At 47.8% G+C, this 22,710-nt stretch overlaps 1 protein-coding gene across 2 annotated transcripts in view; it reads right to left on the bottom strand.

The window, feature by feature from the left end:
• Positions 1-581: 581 nt before the first annotated feature.
• The window catches only part of GALNT9 (polypeptide N-acetylgalactosaminyltransferase 9), a 444,375-nt gene continuing 422,246 nt past the window's right edge, over positions 582-22,710 (bottom strand). The window contains exons 10-11 of one of the 2 annotated variants that reach the window (XM_075898386.2): positions 6,082-6,249; positions 582-1,199 (exon numbers count right to left, since the gene is read on the bottom strand). In XM_075898386.2, coding sequence (XP_075754501.1) covers positions 1,053-1,199; positions 6,082-6,249 — 315 coding nt within the window. In that variant the 3' untranslated portion in view covers positions 582-1,052. The remainder of the gene's footprint in view (positions 1,200-6,081; positions 6,250-22,710) is intronic. The other variant, XM_075898387.2, reaches the window with a different exon arrangement.

The raw sequence follows: 22,710 nt of genomic DNA, 5'->3' as shown, positions 1-22,710 counted from the left end.
CAGGGGTCTCAAAGTCCTGGCCCATGGGTCATTCCTGGTTGGAGAAATTGTGCAATCCAGCCAGGAAGTCCTGGCAATCTCTGGGGAGTGGGCTGTCTGTTACTGGCTCCCAAGTCCCTCCCTTTCCTGTCATCGCCACACTCTTCCCATTGTGGCACACCATCCCTTGAGGTTGCAGCGTTGGGGATCACTGAAAGGCCTGGTAGCACTGGAGGTTGCATCCCCGGCCCTCTCCACATTGTCTGTAGTAGCAAAAGTCGCAGGGGAAGTGGAGTGCAATGGGTAATGGACAGGCCAGATTGCACAATCACTTCAACTGATGATGATCCATGGATTGAAGTTTGTGACCCCCGCCCTAAGGAGTTAAATAAAGAAGTGCTGTATCTTGTTTCCTTTATATTAGAAAAACTTAAGGGTACGTTGACATTTTAACTACTCAGAATTTACGTTTGGATCCCCAGGATGCTGCTTTTGAACAGGCTGAAGGTGCAAAACTGGATCATCCTATAAATACAGACACACTCAGGCAACCATCTATGACATTTACAATCTATCATATTTTGCAGTTATTTATTCACAGTTTTTAGTTGTTCCATACAATGAATCAAACATGCTTTCAGAAGGGATTTCCCAGTCTGCTTGAATAGGAAGTACAGTAGAAAAGGCACATGATTATTCACTATATGAGTTGTTCACCAGTCAATAACTTAAAGCTAAAAAACTATCCACCAGAGGATTCTTTTTAATGAGGCAGTAGAGGGAATTCCCCTTTGAACTCATTATGGACACGGCTGTCCTTTAACTCCTCCTCTGGGAAAGCTGAAATGAGCCCATTTCTCTGTTCTGTTTGGACATCTCAAGATTTCCAGGGTATCCACTGATCCAAGAAAGAGTCAGGCAGGATGCTTATTTGCCTGTTTGTGCCTCATAGTCCATGGTCCTGGGCAGTCAACTTCTTTTCATAGCAGTTTGATTGAACACAAATGCTTTGAAGCATATCACACACTGAGCAATGTCTGATTGTGGAGGTGACAGCTTCTCGGCCCCAGTAGTCAATGTCGGCCATGTTTTATCCAGTTTCTAATCATCCATTTTTGCCCAGAGCACCTTTGTACCACGAGTCTGAGCCCAAAATTGGCATCCTTTGACATTTCCACTTCTAGACACCGTCCAGTGTTTCTGCTGATGATTGGACCATTCTGAATTAAAGAAAAACACGAGCACTGAGTAGTTGTCACATGCTACCCAATGATTGATGCTTGTTTTTATTTAATAACATTCTTTCCATTAAAAGCCAGCATTAATGGAAAAGCCAGCATTTGCAGTTGACTGCTGAGAGAGTTGTGCTTGCAGGATGGTTAAGAACATAAGAAAGTCCATGGTCCATCCAGTCCAGTATCCTGTCTGCCAACAGTGACCAATACCAGATGCCCCAGAGGGAGGGATCACAACAGGTAATCCTCATGTGATCCCCCCCCATCACCCACCTACAGAGAAACAGAGACTAGGGTCACAATTACTATCCATCCTGGCTAATAACCATTGATGGACCTAACCTTCATGAATCTGTCTCTTTTTTGAACCCGGTTAAAGTCCTAACCTTCACCACATGATCTGACAAGGAGTTCGACAAGTTAACTGTGCACTGAGTGAAGAAAAACTTTCTGTTTGTTTTAAACCAGCTGCCTGTTAATTTCATTTGGTGACCCCTCGTTCTTATATGATGGGAATAAGTAAATAACTTTTCCTTATTCACTTTTTCCACTTCACTCATGATTTTATAGACCTCTATCATATCCCCCCTTAGTCTCCGCTTTTCTAAGCTGAAAAGTCCTCTCTTCATAGGAGACCTATTCCAAACCCCTAATTGTTTTTGTTGCCCTTTTCTGAACATTTTCCAATGCTAGTAGCCAATGTGTCTTTTTTGAGATGCATCAAACACATTTGTATGCAGCATTCAAGATGTGGGTGTACCGTAGTTTTATATAGAGGCAATAAGATATTTTCTGTCCTATTCTCTATTCCCTTTTTAATGATTCCTAACATTCTATTTGCCTGTTTGACTGCTGCTGCACACTGAGTGGATGTTTTCAGAGAACTATCCACAATGACTCTAAGATCTCTCTCTTGAGTAGTTAGAACAGAGATTTCTAAAAGCATTAAATTAGCTGAAGGCTTGTCGGGATGAACCTCTGCTAAGAAAAGTGAGATTGAACTGTCTGTAAATGTGGTATGATCATTTTCTATTGGCAGAAGTTTAGAGCACAGTAAGTAGAGTCATAAAAAGCAAATCCGGTTCTGACTCAAGTCTCTGGGAATAGATTTGTGTCCACACACAGACCTTGTGTGATTGTAATCAGACTGACTGTAACCAGTTGAAGACAGTTCAGGAGTCAGAAAAGGAGAGAGCTATGTAATGCATCCTTTGCTGTTTGATAAGCTGCGGTGACAGTTGCTTTTTCCTTCTCTGGATCCGGGGCTGGTGGGTTCAAATCCTGCCAGCCCTGGGAACTGCCAGGCACCCACCACTAGATTCCCAAGGCTGGAGCAGGTGTCAGGCTGAAGGTGGGTGGAATAAAGCATCCAGGGAAGCTGGGGTGGCCGGCTGGATCTTCTGGTGGCCTGACAGAGAAGGCCTCTGCCTCTAAGTGCCCAGGATGGTAAAGTCAAGTCCCACCAGCCTTGGGAGCCATGGGGCACCTACCACCAGCCTGCCAGTCCTGGTGCAGGTGCTAGGCTGAAGGGGGCAGAGTAAGGCATCCAGGGAAGGTGGGGTGGTGGACTGGGTCCTCTAGTGGCCTGACCATAAGGCACCACCCTCCACAGCCAGGGGTGGTGGGTTGGAGTCCTGCTAGACCCTGGAGCTGCCCTTCATGTTTCCATTCATCCTGAACTGAGCACTGATGCCTTCACTGTGACAGCATAATGTTGAGAATGTTAAGCAAAATGATTTTTCTTCTTGTTAGTGTTCCAGCATGAAACAAAGAAGTCATAAAAGTGGGAGAGGCAGTGGGATGTAGTAAGGTAACAGGATGCTTGGATTCTATTCCTAACTCTGTAGCAGACTGCCAGTCTTTAGGCAAACCATTTTCCCTTTGCCTCTTTACTCCCTCTTGCTTGGTCTCTGGCCTTTGTACAGTGCCAGTGCAATGATGAACCCCACCAATGGCATGATGTAGCCGAGGGTATGCCATGGCTGACATTCGTAGCTGACACTTCCCTTACACCAGTGGTCTCCAACCTTTTTACACCCAAGATTGCTTTTTAAATGTCAGGACAAGCCAAGATCTACTCCGGCCCTTCCCCAAGACCCCACCCCTTCCTTAAGGCCCTGCCCTCTATGTTCCCTTTCTTCCATCACTTGCTAAACCTGGTCCTTATACACACTCAGGGTACGGCTACACTGCCACTTTTTTTTTATCCTTCTGTTGGAAGAACATTTTCTGATATTTGGCCCATCTAGACTGGGCCAAATGTTGGAAAAAACCCTTCTTTTGGAAGCCCTTCATTCCTCATGGAACAAGGAATACAGGGGCTGTCAAAAGAGAGTTTTTGCTGGAAAAACTCCTGCAGTCTTGCTGTACCCTCACTGGGTTGAGACTGGAGGTGCAGGCTCTGGGGTGTAAATGAGGGATTTAGATGTGGGAAAGGGTGAGAGGTGCAAGCTTCAGGAGAGAATTTGGATGCAGCAGGATGTGGAGAAGGGGATGCTGGCTCAAGAAGGGGGCTCCAGGCTGGGGAGTGTTGGGCTCAGGTGGAGGGTTGGGGTGCTGAGCAATCCACAGGTTTGTGGATATGAGGGTGCAGGAGTTTGGGTTGGAGTGTGTGAGGGGCTCAGGGCAGGGAGGTTGGGTGTATGATGAGCTTAGGACACAGATTTGCAGAGTGTGAATGGTGCAAGAGTGTTGTGGTAGAAGACTGAGGATGTGGGGGTGCAGGAGTTTGGGGATGTGAGAGGCTCAGGACAGGGGATTCCAATGTATGATAGGCTCAGATTTGGGGTCACGGTGGGAGGTACAGGAGTGATATGATGCTGTGGCCACATGAGGGCTTGGCCCCAACTGGGGGCTTGTTGTCCAGGCTTCATTTTAAATAAAATAAAAAGATTTCTTCAGTGTCTTTATTTATGAGAGGGGCGGGGAACCTGTTTTGAATTGGGATCACTGACCCACAGAAAAGTCAGTCAGGGTCACACAAGTGAGATACAAAAACAAACCCCTCCAAACCTCACTAATGTGGCCCCAACTGTGCTAGTGGGAGTAGGGGACAGGGTGCTGGGGCAGGGTGCCAATGGGTGCTGGGACAGAGGACAGTGTGACAGTGAGTGCCAGGAGAGGGTGCCAGTAGGTGCTGGTGGGTGCTGGGGCAGGGTATTTGTGGGGGTCTGGGTGGGGGGAGGGGACAGGGATTGGTACCTGGGGATCCTGCAGCTGTACACCCAGGCTCTAGAAGTACTGGACTGTGCTGGTCTGTCGCTTGCCTGATGCCTTCCTGCACTGGGGGGAGGGGGAGTCCCGGACAGCGCCAGCCCCAACCACTGGCGCCGCGTGCGCTGCCCAAGCAGCTGGAGCTGGCATGCTGGAGACATTATTCCCCTTCTACCTTCCCATGTGGGGGAGAGGGGGAGTCCTGGACCACGCCAGCCCCAACAGATGGGGCAGCACGTGCCTTGCTCCTCTGCTCCCCATGGCAGCGTGGGTCACCCAAGCAGCTGGAGCTGGCGCGCTGGAGCCTTCCTGTGCAGGGAGAGGGTGGAGGCAGAGTCCCGGACCATGCCAGCCCCAACTGCTCGGGCAGAGCGCACCTTGCTTCTCCGCTCCCCATGGCAGCACGCGCTGCCTGAGTAGCTGGAATCGGCGCAGTCCCAGATCCCCAACCCCTCTCCCACGTGCAGGAAAGCAGCATGGGAACAAAGTCCCCAGTGTGTGATGGACCGGCGTTTTAGGTATTGCGCCAGCTGTTGGGGGGGCAGGGAGAGTAGTCCGCACACTTCCAGGACCTAGCACGTAGCTGCAGAACTCTCCCCAACCCCACAGGAAGACCTCTGTAGTCCCTGGAGGTAGCATCAGCGTGGCGTTAATCTTGGGGTGGAGGGCAGTGAGGGGGGCCCCCAAAGCCTTGCAATTGACTGGTCGAGCCTCCAGGATCGACCAGTCGATGGCAATCAATGGGTTGGTGACCATGGCCTTACACAATAAGGACTCTATACTTTGCCCGTGCACACTAGAAATAGTTAGCCCTGTATATCACTGATTTTCTATTAAGCTGAGAATTTCAAAACAAGCCTTTGACTCCAAAGGTACATCTACCTGGCAGCCAGGTGAGCAATTTGTGGCTTAGTTGATGTACCAATACCAGCTGCACTCTAGCTAGCTCACTAACAACAGAAATGAGGATGTGGTAGATTAGCTTTGAGCATGGGCTGCATAATTCTGCCTGACCTACCTGAGCTTGTACTTCTATCTAGTTGAAGTATAGCTAGCATGGATACATCTATGAAAGCTGCCATTCCCACCACCAGCTGCAATGTAAATGTTTACTGTATGGTCGGTGCGTTTAAAAGGTAGGGGAAAGCAATGCCTTCCCAAATTCGCTGGCTGCCCCACTCACACTCCCCCCAAATTTCCCCCCTATTCAGAGCAGCTCCCTTAGTCTCCTGGGCTGCCTGGGCTTCAGCCCTGTGCAGCCAACCCTCCCAAGAGGGGGGAAGGAAAACTGGGACTGCCCAGGCTTGGGGAGGCAGAGGCTGCTCCTATAGAGGTAGGGATTTGGCTCCCAAAAAGTCCTGAAGGGCAGAAGCAGGGTCTTAGGCAGAAGGGGTGGAGCTGGAGCTTGCCTCTCCCATCTCTAGATTCACCCACCACCCACGGCGTCCTCCATGGAGGGGTAAATGGAAGGGTTATGTCTCATGTGTAGCTTAAGAGTTGAAGCAATCTCAGTATCTTTCCACCTGGCTTTGTGTTTATGATCTCTTTGCTTTTGATTAGCAGGAAACAACTGCATGGGTTCCATATTACCTCAGGCAGGCCCTCCTGTCTCATTCCTAGGACAACAACCATCTCAGAAAGCTCCCTTCCACACCTGTGTAAAATCCCAGAGTCTTTGTGCAGGTCTCAGGCCACCGTCACATTTCTTCAGAGTAGGGGTTCTGCCTTTCCCATCATCAATGAGACACTTAGAGTCAGGCAGAAATGCTGTGGAGCCCAGAGGGCCTAACTGTAAGAGACCCTCAGCACTATAGCGGACAAGCTGGAAGAAAAGAGGAAGAGAAAGACAACCCACAGTTTAAGTTGTATCAGAACACCAGAGAGTTTTGGTGTCAAAGGCTGGAGAATTATGCTCATCCTCCATACTCAACTGGGGTGACTTGCCGTGGTAACTTACCTTAACTTAGGCCTTATCTGTCCAAAGTATGCCAACTTTAGAGGGACATGGGGCTGAACTAACATCAAGGATGGTTAGAAAACAGGGAGCATTTGAACAGCTTAAAGCTACCCCAACCCCACCGTCCATTTCTGCCCCCAGTGCAGGAATAGAATTATTGAGACAGTATCCTGCAGCTACTTTGTGTTACCACTTGTGGTGGAGGTACCCTATTCAAGCACATACATTTTATAAAGCTAGGGAGTAAAATTACCTACATGGCATCACTCCTAAGACATTTACTTCTTTTTCCTGCCCTTTCTCCCCTCCATTGCAAAAAAATGGCCCAAAAGGGCAATCAAGAAAATGCAGTAATCAATATGTAAATTATAACCACTCTCAAATCCACCCAGTGGGAATTGATTTAACAAGAACACAATGGCAATTTGCTATGTAGTTTGCTCTTATGACCTCTGTCAAAGCCTCCACTCTAATTAGTTTTTGTAAATAAACATTATTGAAAAAAAATCCATCAGTACAACTTGAACATCAGGTAGACAAAAATAAGAGAGGGGGGAAACAGTTGGTTCATGAGAGAACTAACAGATATGCTACCATATGCTTCAATCTGGACATTAAGAAGATAGACTCAGATATTTTACTTCTCTTGAGGGATAAATATTCTGAAGTTTAGTGATATGGTAAATGCATTGGCTGTAATTAAAAGGGATTGGTAAATGGCCTCTATTATTTTTGAGCTTTTTGAACAAAGAAAAAGTTTAAGCAGGCTGCATGAAAGCACTAATGCCTTACCACACACAAACACATGAGATACGTATTAATCCTACTGAAGTATAATGAACTTCAGAATTTAACCTTTGCTCATTTATATATATAGAGAGAGTAAATGATTATTTTGCTTGTCTGGAGCCATTGCCATAAGAGGACCCAGTCCAGGACAAATAGGCTTCATCTACATTGCACAGTTATTTCAGAATAAGCTATTCTGGAATAGTTATTCCACAGGGCTGTGTCTAGACTGGCTAGTTTTTCCGGAAAATCAGCCGCTTTTCCGGAAAAACATGCCAGCTGTCTACACTGGCCGCTTGAAATTCCACAAACACACTGATGATCTCATGTAAGATTGTCAGTGTTCGTTCGGAAATACTATGCTGCTCCCATTTGGGCAAAAGTCCTTTTGTGTAAAACTTTTGTGCAAAAGGGCCAGTGTAGACAGCTGAGATTTGTTTTGTGCAAAAAAGCCCCGATCGCGAAAATGGCGATTGGGGTGTTTTTGCGGAAAAGCACGTCTAAATTGGCATGGACGCTTTTCTGAAAAAAGTGCTTTTGCGGAAAAGCGTCCATGCCAATCTAGACACTCTGTTCGGTAAATGCTTTTAACGGAAAACTTTTCCGTTAAAAGCATTTCTGGAAAATCATGCCAGTCTAGACATAGCCAAGTAGTTTATTTCAAAATAGCATGTCAACACTGCAGAGAAGCCTCAAAATTCATCCAAGGCAGGCTTCCCTAAAGTAGATGTACTATCTCAATTTAGAGCCCCAGGAGGAATAACTTAGGGTATGTTTATACTAGCTCGTTAGTTTGAGCTAGGTAGGCAAATGAGGGCAACCGGAGTAGCAAATGAAGCCCAGGATTTAAATATCCCGGGCTTCATTTGCACCTTCCCGGGGACCACCATTTTTAAATCTCCCTTAGTCCGAATTAACTGCCCGTGGCTAGACGCAGCAGTTAAATGTTAATTTGAACTATCTCCTTAGTTTGAATTAGCTGTTACTCCTCTTGGAATGACAGGGTACTGTATGTGTTTGTGCAGGGCTCTTGGCAGGGTACTGTATGTGTTTGTGCAGGGCCAGCTTTAGGAAGTGCAGGGCCCAATTCGAACTGTTTTGGAGGGGCCACCCCATTCCACCCCGGATTTATTATTGAGCAAAAAAAAAAAAAAACCCAAACCACAACCGCACACAAAAAATCACATCAAGTAGATCTGATCAAAATCATATCTATATAATTGAACATTTATTATGCAAAATGTTACATAAAATTAAATCAGTTGCCTTAAGTGCAGGTAAAATATTTTCAATTGCAAACTATCCAATTTTTTCATTTTTAAAAAATTACCAGAGAGAAATTTACATTGATTTACTTTTTAAATAGCAAAAATGGAGTCTGTTAAGAAAGTGTCAGTTCTCTGGTCAAATTTCAGTCCTTAGTGATTTCAACACCAATGATTTCACTAGGTAATATGGTACCTCACCACCACTGCGTCCTTTGCACTGCCCTTCAACACACTGCCTGCATGTTGAGTCCAAGGTTTTGGACTACACAAGATTTTGTCAATGATTTTTGCTCAAGCGATCACTGAGACAAGACAAGGACTCTCAATTGATTCTAGTCAGCTCTGGCTTTAAACACTGGATGTAAAGTGTCAGATATAATTGAGGATTCCCAAATAGACTCTACACCACCAGAAATAAAACATGTTTCCATCTTCTGTGACTTTCACTTAGATGTGACTCACTATCCTCTGCTCAGTGTTCAAGTTATGGTAGACCCTAAACCAGGTCATATTAAGTTCAAGTCTTTTAATCATACAATATGGATAACAACATTTCATTCTCCCAGATCCAAGTCTTAAGTGAATTTCAACCCAAAAGAGCCAAAATTGGTCGCCTTGACACAGCAAGTGTGTCTACTGATCTCTGTGGCAAAGTAAGTTGTCTATATAAATAAGGTCTGCTCCTGAAGCCTTTTCCTACAGTTGATTAACAGATGGCAGTAGATAGCTCATTCAGACCACTGGCTGATAATAGTTAGTCACCCTGACCAGTCATTAACCATAGTCATGGACTCACCCTACTCTCCAATGTCTGTATGAGTCTCTGATGACCTGTGACAAAAAAGGAAGGTGGAAAGGGAAACTGAAGGGAGAGACCTCTCTAAATTCACCAATCAAAGAGCAGTATTGCCAACCCAAAAATCACAAGGAACGCCTACACAAAGTTATGAGACTGGTCTACAAATCATAAGATTTTTTAAAAATAAAACATGTTGGATTTTTATTGGCCTTTTGTTTCTTGAGTATTTAGGGTTCATGTTTTAAAGCTTTCCTCCTTAGCTATAAGGTCCAGAAGTATAGAGAAATTTTTTTAAATGAAAGCTGACATTCCTACATCATCAATTGACTCCAGGCCCTTAGAAAAACACCAAGGCTACGTCTAGACTTGGCATGATTTTCCGCAAATGCTTTTAACGGAAAAGTTTTCTGTTAAAAGCATTTGCGGAAAAGAGCGTCTAGATTGGCACGGACGTTTTTCCTCAAAAGCACTTTTTTCGGAAAAGCATCCATGCCAATCTAGATGCGCTTTTGTGCAAAAGAGCCCCGGTCACCATTTTCATGATCGGGGCTTTTTTGCGCAAAACAAATCTCAGCTGTCTACACAGGCCCTTTTGCGCAAAAGGAACTTTTGCCCGAACGGGAGCAGTATAGTATTTCCGCAAAAAGCACTAATTTCTTACAGTAGGAAGTAAGTGCTTTTGCGGAAATTCAAGTGGCCAGTGTAGACAGCTGGCAAGTTTTTCCCGGAAAAGTGGCTGTTTTTCCGGAAAAAATGGCCAGTCTAGACACAGCCTAATGTTTTGAGACTCATGGTAAAACAATGGAGGAATTCTTGTGAGCCCATGCTTTGCCCACAGTATAAATAAAAATATAGATATATCTGCTCCACTGAACATCCTAATGAGATACTGTAAATGGTGAACTGAATTCAACAGCTCCTGATATGAACAGGTATCAATCTAGTTTTTCATATTTGAGATGGGTTACCAGGAATCATACACGACAATATGAAATCTTTCCACTTTCAAGTCAGCATATTCAAAAAGCACCTAAAATTTTGATCCAGGCATTTATTGGATAGTGAAAGAGAAAGGAGGGGAATTAATGTAGATAAATGTTTAAATTAAAAAAAAAAGGCTGAAGGAATTAGGACTGGGCTCCTACATCTCACGTTCAGAACTGACTAGGATACTTATGACCAGATTTTCAAAGGTGTGTAAAGATCAGATAGATATCTTTGAAGATCCAAGTTGGCAACTGTCTCTTTAGGAGCTTAATTACCTTGGAAAATCTGAGCTTAGATTTCCAAGTCCAAATATAAAAAATGACTTTAGTCACTCAAGTGCCTTTGAAAATTTTAACTGGGGGCCTAAAGAGACAAAAATAGACAAAAGGCAGGAGATACGGTATTCCTTTTAAAAACGTGTGACATCTATTTTTAGCTAAATTTTATATTATTTTTCTCCCGGGGCAACTGACCCCTCCAGTGCCCTTATTACACCACTGCCCCCCCTCCTGCAGAGCTATCCTCTTATGCATGTGCAAGATCCGTGAGAGCTGTTCCATGAATCTGCAGTTAGTGCTTATGGCGCCTGATTCTGGGTGATGTCTCATTGCTGCCACATTCACCTCCAAAGAGGGGGCTTCCCAAAGAAGACCCATGATGCTGACCCCCAAGGCATCCACAGGTCATTCTTCTTTCAATGGGCCCACTTCCCAGGGCTCATTGATCCTGGATCTGGCTTTCATCCCCTCTCCAACCCGCATCAGAACTACTGGGCCCTCCTGGCTTAGGAAAAGAATAAAGAGGAGGATTGGAAATTAACCCACCCAGTCTCATGTTCCCTAGGCAGGGAATGAGCCATCTACATTAGGCCCCAGCTGGAGTATCATGTCCAGTTCTAGGCGTCACATTTCAGGAAATGAGGAGAAACTGGAGAAAGTCCAGAGAAGATCAACACAAATGATGAAAGGTCTAGAGAACATGAGATATGAGGCAAGGCTGAAGAAATTGGCCTTGTTTACCTTGGAAAAGAGAAGACCAAAAAGGGACATGAGAGCAGCTTTCAAGTATCTAAAAGAGTATCGTAAGGAGGAGGAAGAAAAATTGTTCTGCTTGGCCTCTGAGGTTAGGATGAGAAGAAATGGGCTTAAATTGCAGATATTTAAGACCAGGTTAGACAGACACCTGTCAGGGATGAGCTAGAGCAACTCAACTTTGGAAGCCCCAGGGGCCACACTGATACTTACAGAACATGCTGAGGACCTCAACTTAAGTGTGGTTGCATATGTAAGGAAATATATACAAATAGCTTCTCTCACACTGACAGGCATGAATACAAAGATTAAGGCAAGACTACACAACACACAGGCCCCATTTAAGTCAGTTCTGCTGATATTAACAAAATGCAATATTTAGCTGATTTCTACCCATGTGACAGCACTTTTCATGAGCAATGACAGTCTAAGAATTTAACTACTAAAACACATATCAGCAGAAGATCATTACACTGACTACTTTTGTTTTGGCTTCCACTCACTGGCCGCATGGGCTATGTCTAGACTGCAAGCCTCTTTTGAAAGAGGCATTTTTGAAAGTAACTTTCGAAAAACCCTCTTTCAAAAAAGCACGTCTAGACTACAATACGCGGATCGGAAAATCGATCCGCTTTTTCGAAAAAGAGCATCCTGACTGCTGGACGCTCTTTCGAAATTAAAAGCCACCCAGAACCGCTTCTGCCAGGGAATGGGGGCAGCATTTCCTTCCGGGTGCTGCTGCCTGCCCTTTGCAGAGACGCGTGGTTAAAGGGACGCCCCTGAACACCCATTGTTCTGTTCCTGCAGCTGCCTTCGCTGTCCCTCTAGGAGGTAAGCAAGGCATTGCAGTGCTGGTTTGGAGTGCTCAGCATCCTGGGACACCCCAGCAGGTTTTTTGTTTGGGGTTTTTTTTCTTTTAGACCCATTTTTTTGGCATGGAGCCAGAGCTGCCCCATGGCAGGCGATGGCCCCACGCCATCATACTGCAAGTGTTGCTGCATCTGCATGACACAGTCATGAGGCTACTTCCCCATCTGGACCCAGACCAGAGGTATGAAGGGATCGTCCATCATGCAGCCCCACTGCCCTTGCCTCCAAACTTCTTTGTGGACAGGCGTGTTTGGAGACTTGACACCAGCTCTGACTGGTGGGACCGGCTCGTTATGGAACTCTGGGATGACCAAGAGTGGCTACGCAACTTCCGGATGCGAAAGACCACTTTCCAGGAGCTGTGTACCTGGCTCGCCCCTGTTCTGCAACGGCAAGACACCCACCTGCAGCCCGCTATCCCCGTGGAAAAGAGGGTCGCCATTGCCCTCTGGAAGCTGGCAACCCCCGACAGCTACCGCTCCGTGGGACACCAATTTGGAGTGGGCAGGTCTACTGTTGGATACATCCTGATGGAGGTAAGTCATTGTCTGGGGACAATCATAGTTTGGGGTCGGGGGAAGGGAGACTGTCAGGAAGGGCAAAGTGGAGTGTGAGTGGGAGGGAGCTCCTCCACTCACCCTGAATTGTTGGGGGGGGGGGAGTTCTGAGGAGGGGATTCCTGGGGTGTTTGAGAGGGAAGGTGGGTGGTGGGTTCTCCTCCTAAGAGATAAGGCACCCCTTCTAACATTTTGTTGTCTGTCTCGTTCTGCAGGTGGTGAGGTCCATCAATTTGGAGCTGCTGAACAGACTCGTCTGTCTACCAGATCTGGACAGCGTCATGGCCGGCTTTGCTGCCCTTGGCTTCCCGAATTGTGGAGGAGCGCTCGATGGGACACACATTCCAATCCGTGCACTGCCCCATCGAGCAGCCCAATTCATTAACAGAAAGGGCTACTTTTCTATGGTCCTCCAGGCCCTGGTCGACCATCGTGGCCAGTTTTCTGACATTTGTGTTGGGTGGTCAGGGCGGGCACATGATGCCCGCATCTTCAGGAACTCGTACCTCTACCGGAGGCTTCAGGCAGGAACATTTTTCCCGCATCACAACTTTGCGGTTGGGGATGTGCACATGCCGGTGTGTATAGTGCCTGATGCCGCCTACCCCCTGATGCCGTGGCTGATGAAGCCCTACACCGGCCACCTGGATGCGAGCAAGGAGCAGTTTAATGCTCACCTTAACCGGGCTCGCAACCAGGTGGAATGTGCGTTCGGACATTTAAAAGGCAGATTCCGGTGCTTGCTCACATGCCTACACATGGAGGAGAGCAACATCCCTGAGGTGGTGGCCGCATGTTGCGTTCTCCATAACCTGGTGGAGAGGAAAGGGGAAGCCTTCCTACCAGGGTGGAGTACAGTTGCTGATGGTCAGGAGAGGCACTTTGTCCAGCTGCTATCCACCAGGCTCATAGGTCTGCTGTTTGCATAAGGGAGGCCCTACGGGAGCAATTCTCAATTGGAGGCCACTGACTCTACTGAGGGGCTTCTGCCTGGGGACTGGCCGAATAGAAGCTTCCCTCCACAACCCATCTCCTGACTCTGTTTGGAGAAATAATAAACACCAGGGTTTGTCTCAAAATAACAAGTTCTGTTTTATTTTTTTAAATATCACTCACTGGAAAATAGTATAACTGTTGCAAACATAAAAAAGCTTTTGTTCATTTTTGATGTAGAAAATATACTTTCATGCCAAACTATGTACAATAAACAGTTTAACACATTCCTTGTCATTTAACTGGGGTGATGGGGGTGTGTCAGGGGGTTCGCACCCCCGTGCGCCTCAGTGCCCCCTGACTGTCTTCATACAGCCCATCTCAGGGCAGAATACAGTCTGTATGGGTTGCTCATCATAGGCATTTGGGCTTATCTCCGTGGCCCCGCTTACCTAAGCCAGGCTGCCACCTGTCTCCACGCCCGGGCCTTTCCTCCGGCCCCTCATCAGGGTAGCCTTAGCTGGCCTTCTCCCAGCTCTAGCTGGCTAGCCCCAGCAGGTCTCCCTCCTGGGAGCTCCTGCTTCCTCCACAGCCAGCCCCTCACTGGCCTCTCTCCTCTCCTTGAGCAACCTGGGCTTCTCTATATATACACAAGCCAGCTGTGCTCCTACTCGCCCTAATGGGTTCAGCTGGCTTCTCTCAGCCATTCATGCAGTCCTGGATCTTTGCCAGCTGGGCTCTCCCCCGCCCTAATAGGTTCAGCTGGCTTCTACCAGCCATTCGTGCAGTCCTGGATCTTTGCCAGCTGGGCCCTCTCTAGCCCTAATTAGCTCCCTCTGGCCTCCTCTCTGCTAGCCCCGGCTCCGGGCCGGAGTCCGAGTATTAAAGGGCCAGTGCAGGGCAGGTGCCCTGTCACAGGGTGCTTGAAACCTGGAGTGGGGAAGGGGACTTGAAACCTTGAGGGGGGAAGGGGACTTGAAATCTGGAGGGGAGAAGGGGACTTGAAACCTGGAGGGGGGAAGGGGATCAGGTTGCATGGTGCTTGCCTGATCTCAGTCTCCTGCCTGGGCCTTGTGTTCGGGGTCCACCATGGCCACGGGATTGGGTGGTGCACCTGTCGGTTGGCTGGATAACAGCGGGTAGGTGCTCTTGGGACTGGGAGGCCTGGGGGAGAGGAGGGCCAGGGGGAGAGAGGGGCTGGGGAACTGGGGGGCCTGGGGGAAAGGGAGGTCCAAGGGGGGAAAGGGATGCTGCTGTGGAAGGGGGGTTTGGTGGGGCGGGGTCATGGGGTGCTGGAGGAGCAGGACCAGGCACAGGAGCAGGCAAGCCGCAGACTTCCCTGAGAGTGGCACTCAGGGACGTGCGCTGCTGGACCAGCTCCTCCATCAGCCGGTCATGCCACTGATCCTCTGCCTCCGCCCTCTCTCGCAGGATTGTGTTGAGCTCCTGCACGGCCTCCACATGCTGCCTCAGGATGTCCACATACACACGCCAGTGTCTGCAGCTCCCATGTCCCTGAGATGGAGGTGGGGCTGGGGTGTTGCGGCCCTCTTGCATGGCTGGTCCGGCTGTGGAGGAAAAGAGGAAGACACAATCAGTCATAAAAAACTGGACTATGTAGCACTTAAAATACTAACAGGATGGTTTATTAGGGGATGAGCTTTCATGGCCCAGACCCACTTCCTCAGATCAGAGTAACACGGCTACATTTCTATCACAATCAGTCATGTGTGCAACAGCTGTCCAAAAGGGCATGCCCTCTCCTTGAGACAAGGGAATCAGACATTCTGAAGGTAACTCCGTGTGTGACCTGGGCATCAGCTTGAGCATTACAGGTTTCCCTTGTGCATCACCCACTGTGCACCCCCCTCCCCCGGGTGTTACACAACCTCACTGCACTCACCTGCTGCTTCATCTCCAGCGTCAGATGACACCTGGGAGGCCTCTGGGGTCTGTGTGACTGGCTCCAGGGTGAGGGTCGCCGTCTCCTCACTGTCCTCCTCTGGCACCATGTCCCCGTCTCCTGACTGCTCTGGGTCCTGCTCTTGTGCGTCCACCACAGGGTCCGCCAAGCCTGACTGCACGAGACGCCGTGGTGTGCATGCTTCACCACCACCCAGGATCTGGTCCAGCTCAGTATAATAGGGGCAGGAGTGGGGGGCTGCCCCAGAACAGGAGCTATCCTCCCTGGCCTTCACATACCCTTGGCACAGCTCCTTAACTTTGGAGCGCACCTGGTCCTGGGTGCGGGGGTAGTGTCCTTTCTGGGCCAGGGCCTCTGCCATGTGGCCATAAATGTCCGCATTTCGCTGCCAGCTTTTTAGGGCTTATAAGGCCTCCTCCTCTCCCCAGAGCTCGAGAAGGGTCTTGAGCTCTGGCCCAGACCATGACGGTGCCCGGCATTTGGAGCCCCTGGTTGGGTCCCCAAAAGGCTCTCTAGAAGGGCCAGGAGGGTCTTGGGGCTGGGACATGCTGCACTTCACCAGCCGTGTGCTCTGGCTGCTTTGCTGCCACAAGTGGCTGTGAGGGTGCCTGTCCCTTTAAGAAATGGCTGCAGACAGGAACCAGAGACATGCAAGGCATGCCCCAGATTGTCCACCAGGGCTTCTTCCTGGAGGCCAGTATTTTAAAAAAATGGCCTCCCCGCGTCCACACTCACTTATTTTCGACAGATCTCCATTGAAAAAGGCGTTCTTCCTCGTGCAATGAAGTTTACCGCTGTTGAAAGAAAAGCCACGTTCTTTTGATTTAATTTCGAAAGAACGCAGCTGTAGTCTATACGCAGGTGAAGTTTTTTAGAAAAAAGGCTACTTTTTTTGAAAAACCCCCTAAGTCTGGACGCAGCCGTGTTGATCCCCATATAAACCCAAACTGCAGTGTGGAGTGCAAACAAACTGGCTGTGGGCAGCATACCATGTTATTAATAAATATTTTATAAACCATTACCTTTTCTTTCTGCTGCCATGTCTCCTCTCCTTGCTTCATCATCTCCTCTGGTGCCTGCTGCCCCCCAACTCCTCACCCTCCTCTGCTGTCCTGTCTCCTGCCCTTCTCACTGCCCTCAGCCCTCCTGCGACCTGCCCCCATCCACCAGCCCTTCTCTCCCCCCTGTGCCCACTCCTCCAGTAGCCCAACTCTGATCATGTGAGTTACCCCTCCTCATCCCCTCTTGTAACACCTCCCTCTACACACCTGTCCTGCCTCTCTCCTCTGGTGCTGGTCCCTTCCCTGCAGGTTTCTGCCCTTCTGCTTCACGCCCAGAATCCCCTGGCACCTGCACCTTCCTTTAGCCCTGCACCCTCCTGGTGCCTCCCCCTTCCTTCACTGCCCCTGCCGCCTTTTCCCTCTTTTTTGCTGATGCCCACCCCCTCACTAGTCTCTGCCCCATTCCTCTCCTGCCCCTCTGTGCCCTCACACATGACTTGCTGCATCCTTGCCTTCCTCATGCCCACCTCTTCTTTCAAGCCTTCTCTCAGCATCTTCCCCTCCAGCCTCCAATGCCCTTCCCCTCTCCTCCCCTCTCACAGCATCACCCTGTCCCCCCTCCCACTGACACCTCCCCTCCTGCCCTTTTCCTGATTGTACTTGGCCCCCTGGCATTTGTCTCTCCTCCACCCTGTCTCTTGGTACCTTCCCCTTTCTTCCTTCTCCCCCTCCGCACAAGCCCCTCCCTCTCTCCCCCTACCCTCCATACAAGCCCCTCCCCCTCTACACAAGCTTCTTCCTCTCTCCCCCTTCCCTCCGTACAAGCCTCTTCCTCCTCCCTCCATTCAAGCCCCTTCCTTTCCCACCCCATCCAAGCCGCTGCCACTGCCCTGCCTTCTGTCGCCTGCTGGGCCAGACTGTGAACCATGTGCGCCGTGGCAGCGGCCGCGTGGCACTTTTCAGTTTTAAAATCCCGGGTTGACATCACGTCACGCCTCACGTCAGGCAGCATTGACCTTGTAAGAATTCAGAATGGGCGTTTCAGACCCCTCAGCCCTCCTTAAAGGGAGCCTGGTGGTTAGGAGGCTCAAGGCTGCAGCCATCCTTGATGAGGGAGGTGCACCCCCAGCCAGCTCCTTTTACTTGCCTGATGATTCAGTCTCTTTTCTGTTTGATTTTCTGAGTAGCAATCCCATTCCAGGCACGTCCCATTTTCCTGGCACAACCAAACCCTCTCCTGTTGCTTTAAATTATGATAGCATGTTTTATACTGAATTTTGTGGTCCTAGCTCTTACTATTTAGAAGTTTTTCAACAAACAAACCCTCTCAGATATGTAGTAGATGCCAGGAGCTGCAGAGCAAAATCTTCAGCCATTGGAGTAATTCAATTATCGCCCAGAAATTCATTGCCTCTCTGGCCTTATTCCTATTATGACACTCAAATTGCTTAAAAAGGAATGGAAAGAAGGTCACAAACTCTAGGCATTTACTGGCTATCATTGACCAGAGCAAGTGGTGATCTTATTAAGGGCCAATCAAAAACGTTTAATTAAAACCCAGCTTTCTAAAGATACCTTCTTGTTCTTATTAGCCTCAGCAAGTACACACTGTGAATAATCACATCTTTCCAGTGCTAAAAGTGCTTTGTCTGTTCACTTTTAGACCAGGATTCCTTTGACAGAGTGGCTGCGTCTAGACTGGCATGATTTTGCGAAAATACTTTTAACGGAAAAGTTTTTCCACTAAAAGTATTTCCACAAAAGTGCATCTAGATTGGCAAGTGCCTTTGCGCAAAAGATTTGCTTTTGTGCTAAAGCATCCGTGACCAGTTTAGACGTGATTTTGGGCAAGAAAACCCCAATCGCCATTTTAGCCATCGGGGCTTTTTTGCTCAAAACAGTTCTTCCCTGTCTACAGTGGCCCTCTTGCGCAAGTATTCTTGCGCAAGAGAGCTTTTTCCCGAGTGGGAGTGTGAAAGTATTTGCACAAGAAGCACTGATTTTGTATATTACAAAGTCAGTGCTCTTGCGTAAATTTAAGCGGCCAGTGTAGACAGCTGGCAAGTTTTTATGCAAAAGCAGCTGCTTTTGCGCAAAATCTTGCCAGTCTAGACGCACCCAGCATGTGTTCAATGTTGCCACTTACCACTTTCGTTCAAGCACAATCAGGTGGAGCAAGGAGTTGGGCTGGTGACTGTATCTGAGAAAGCAGAGCATTCTCCTTATGGATAAGTAAACATCAGTCAGTACACTGTCTCTACATGATAAATCGAGGCCTACAACTATAAGACTCCTTTTCTTGCCTTTGCCTTTTGGAAGTTGGGAAGCGTTTAAAGCAGGCAAACTAGTTCAGAAAGTAAATAGTTTGTTAGCTCAAAGAAGTGAAAATTTTTTCCTTCCATACCAAAGTAAAACCTGTTGGGTTGTGGAAACATTCTGCATATTTCATACTTCCAACTAACAGTGAAGGATCAACAGAGAGTGAGAAAGAGATGCAGCCACATCAGTGTGGCTTGCTTGTGTTAATGTAGTTTGTAGTTAGCCACTCCCCCTCTGCACAACTTGGAATCCAAATGCTCTCTGCAAATTAGCTAGAATACTAAGTCTAGTGTTGATAATCAGCTATTTGATCTATAGTTCAGTATCAGTTTCCCCTGTGGATCAGAACATTCCGTGGTTTAAATGATAAGAATTTGCCACTGGAAACCCCAAAATAAGCAGTTTTTCTGTGATAAAATATTTCATTTCCTCTGGAATCCCTATAACCTAGAATTGTGTGTGATGAACATCACAAGAACCATGTTCAGATATTTAAAAGGAAAAGCCATCAAATTCAGATAATCTGCAAAGTAATATTATTTCTGCTTCAGCCTCACATGGGAAATATGTACATATATAAAGTGAAAAATGCAGTCAGTTTTCAGAATCACAACCCACAGTGATGGAGTGAAGGCTACAGCCAGGTAACAAATGAATGCACTCAGTCATCTGAGTAGATGAAAACAGTCCCATTTATGCCATTGTTGTAAAGGGCATGTCATAAGGCTTAGTTATCAAGCATTCATATTTTCATTTGAGTCACATTGACCATTCAGTCCACCATGCAAGACTTCAGCTTAACACCATAATAAAAAAGCACAGTTCATTGTATCCATTCCTGTCAGGAGAAGAGTTAAAAACAGTGCCCACAATTGGGCTGCTGACAAAATGTAATAGCCCTTCAATTACTCCAAACTAGTATATGGCTAGCAGATCAAAAACCATCCCAAGAATCAGTGAGGAGCATTAAAATACTATCATATTACATCAGTGGTCTCCAACCTCTTTACACCCAAGATCACTTTTTAAATCTCAGAACAGGTAAAGATCTACCACCCCGCCCCTTCCTTGAAGCTCCGCCCTCTCTATTCTCCTCCTGTCCATCACTTGCTATCCCCAGCCCTTACTTACACACTCTGATAAACAGTTTATTTTTAAATTATGCGATACATATAATTAAAATCACGTGTTTATAGTTATGAAATAAATGGTCTGTTTTTTATTCATGCTATTTAAATCTAAAATGAAGCATTTATAATTCTACATTTTGTGGGGACAGAGTTCTGTGGCTGGGGGCAGGGGAGAGGGAACAGGGTGCTGGGAGGGCAGAGGGCAGAGGACAGGGTTCTGCAGCAGGGGACAGGGTGCCAGTGGGGACAGAGTTCGGAGAGTGGATACGGGAATGGGGACAGAGTTCTGTAGCTGGGGACAGAGGAGTGGGGACAGCATTCTGTGGCTCGGGAGTGGGGGCTGGGGAGCAGGGGCTGGGGAGTGGGGTGCCAGTGGAGGCAGAGAGTCCCCTGCATCTCCCTCCTCCCAGGATTCTCCCCCCCCCAGGGAAACCAGCGTGTGCCTGCCCCAGGGCCAACCCCCCCCCACCCGTGCAGGAAAGCCCCGCGTGCACGCCTGCCCAGGAGGCCAACCCCCCCCCCCCGCACCGAGAAGTCCCGTGCGCACACCTGCCCAGGGGGCCAACCACCCCCGCACCAGGAAGCCCCGCACGCCTGCCCAGGGGGTCAACCCCCCCTGCGCAGGGGAGCCCTGCGCACACTTGTCCCGGCGCCAACTTCCCCGTGCTGGGAAGCCCCGCATGCATGCCTGCCCTGGGGCCAACCCCCCCGCGTGCGCCGGGAAACCCCCTGCACGCCTCCCGCGGGGCAGACTCACCCCTCCTGTGCGGTGCAGGAAGCAGATGCTCCCTCCCGCAGTACACCCAGCTGGCAGAGCAGCTAGCACACTTCTGGAATCACCGGAAGTGGCACTAAGCTGCGGGACTTCTGAAGCCGACACTACCTCCGTTTTCTCTTGAGGTAAGTAGTGGGGCTTGTGGGGAGTGGGAGGGAAATAGGGGCGGGGCGGACAGGACGCCTTGCGAGTGACTGGTCGAGGCCTCGAGATCGACCAGTAGCTCGCGATCGACCCTTTGGTGACCACGGTATTACATTAAGTGGGTTAATATTGTAGAATGGGGGAAAAGGGGGGGAAGGGGAGACCAAGGCTTCAATTTCCCTGTTGCCTTCCTAAAATATATAAATAAGATCTTGAGCTTTGATGCCAGACTGTTAGTGTGCTACCGGATTTTGTAAGAAAACTGTACTTTAGCCAGAGAAATCTGACTACAGAATCTGAGTGGATGCCATAGAAAATGTTAGTTCTTTCTCATCTATGACAAAGAGGATGCTGAGGAACATTTAAAGAGCTAATTTCAGCTCTGGTTACCACTGTTCCAATTTTTGCCATTCATGTATGGAATACATTTTATGTGCACTGAGGTAGATACTGCTGGCTGTGGGTGCTCTGTTAATCAGCTTACAGGAACACTGCTGGTGATCCTTCATTGAAGTCAGTTTAACTACACCAAGGGTGAAATTAGCTCATCAGCTGTGTGGGACTCATTTGTTTCTTCTTCTTTGTTTGTATTGTGCAGGTACTTTGAGGCCCCAACAGAGATCAGGTCTGATTGTACTAAAGAAACTGTTCCTGCCCTGAGGAGATAATAATCAAGAACATAAGAACAGCCATACTGGGTCAGACTGAAGGTCCACCTAGCCCAATATCCTGCCTGCCAACATTGGCCAATGCAAGATGCCTCAGAGGGAGTGAATACAACAGGTAATCATCACATGTTCCCTCTCCCATCATCCATTTCCAGACAAACAGAGGCTAAGGACCCTATTTCTACCCATCCTGGCTAATAGCCATTGATGGACCTAACTTCCATGAATCCATCTAGCTCTTTTTTGAAGCCCTGTTAAAGTCCTAGCCTTCATCACAGCCTCTGGCAAGGAGTTCCAGTGGTTGACTGTGTACTGAGTGAAGAAAAACTTCCTTTTGTTTGTTTGAAACCAGTTGCCTATTATGGAGATATACCTATCTCATAGAGCTGTAAGGAACCTTGAGAAGTCATCAAATCCAGTCCTTTGCCCTCTCAGCAGCACCAACTTCCATCCCTAAGGGTACATCTATACTAGGAGGCTAATGAGGGCAACATAAATTGCAAATCAAGCCTGGGATTTAAATATCCCATTCTTGATTTGCATGTTCCCAGCTGGTCATCATTTTTAGAAATTGACTAGCCTGAAGTAACTGCCCGCGTCTACACATAGCAGTGAAACAGGATTCGAATTAGCGCTATTTCAAAATAACAGATGCTGTTAAGACACGGTTACTTCAAGAGAAAACCCTTCTTTCAAAATAACCCTTATTCCTCATAAAATGAGGTTTACCAGTTATTATGAGAGAAGGGTTCTTTGATAGGGAGAGATAGCTTTCTTTGATAGGATAACGAGTCTTGTGGATAAAGGAGAAGCGGTGGATGTGGTACACCTAGACTTTAGTAAGGCATTTGATACGGTCTCACATGATATTCTTATCAATAAACTAGGCAAAGTTATCTTTATAACTTAGATGGGGCTACTATAAGGTGGGTGCATAACTGCCTGGATAACCGTACCCAGAGAGAAGTTATTAATGGTTCTCAATCCTGCTGGAAAGGTTTAACAAGTGGGGTTCCACAGGGGTCTCTTTAGGGACCGGCTCTATTTAATATCTTCATAAATGATTTAGATATTGGCATTGAAAGTACGCTTATTAAGTTTGCAGATGATACCAAGGAGGAGAGAGAAAAC

The sequence above is a fragment of the Pelodiscus sinensis genome, chromosome Z (assembly GCF_052426305.1).
Source record: "Pelodiscus sinensis isolate ZL-2025 chromosome Z, ASM5242630v1, whole genome shotgun sequence".
Classification (NCBI taxonomy): domain Eukaryota; kingdom Metazoa; phylum Chordata; order Testudines; family Trionychidae; genus Pelodiscus; species Pelodiscus sinensis.
This window is presented reverse-complemented; position numbering and strand designations above follow the sequence as displayed.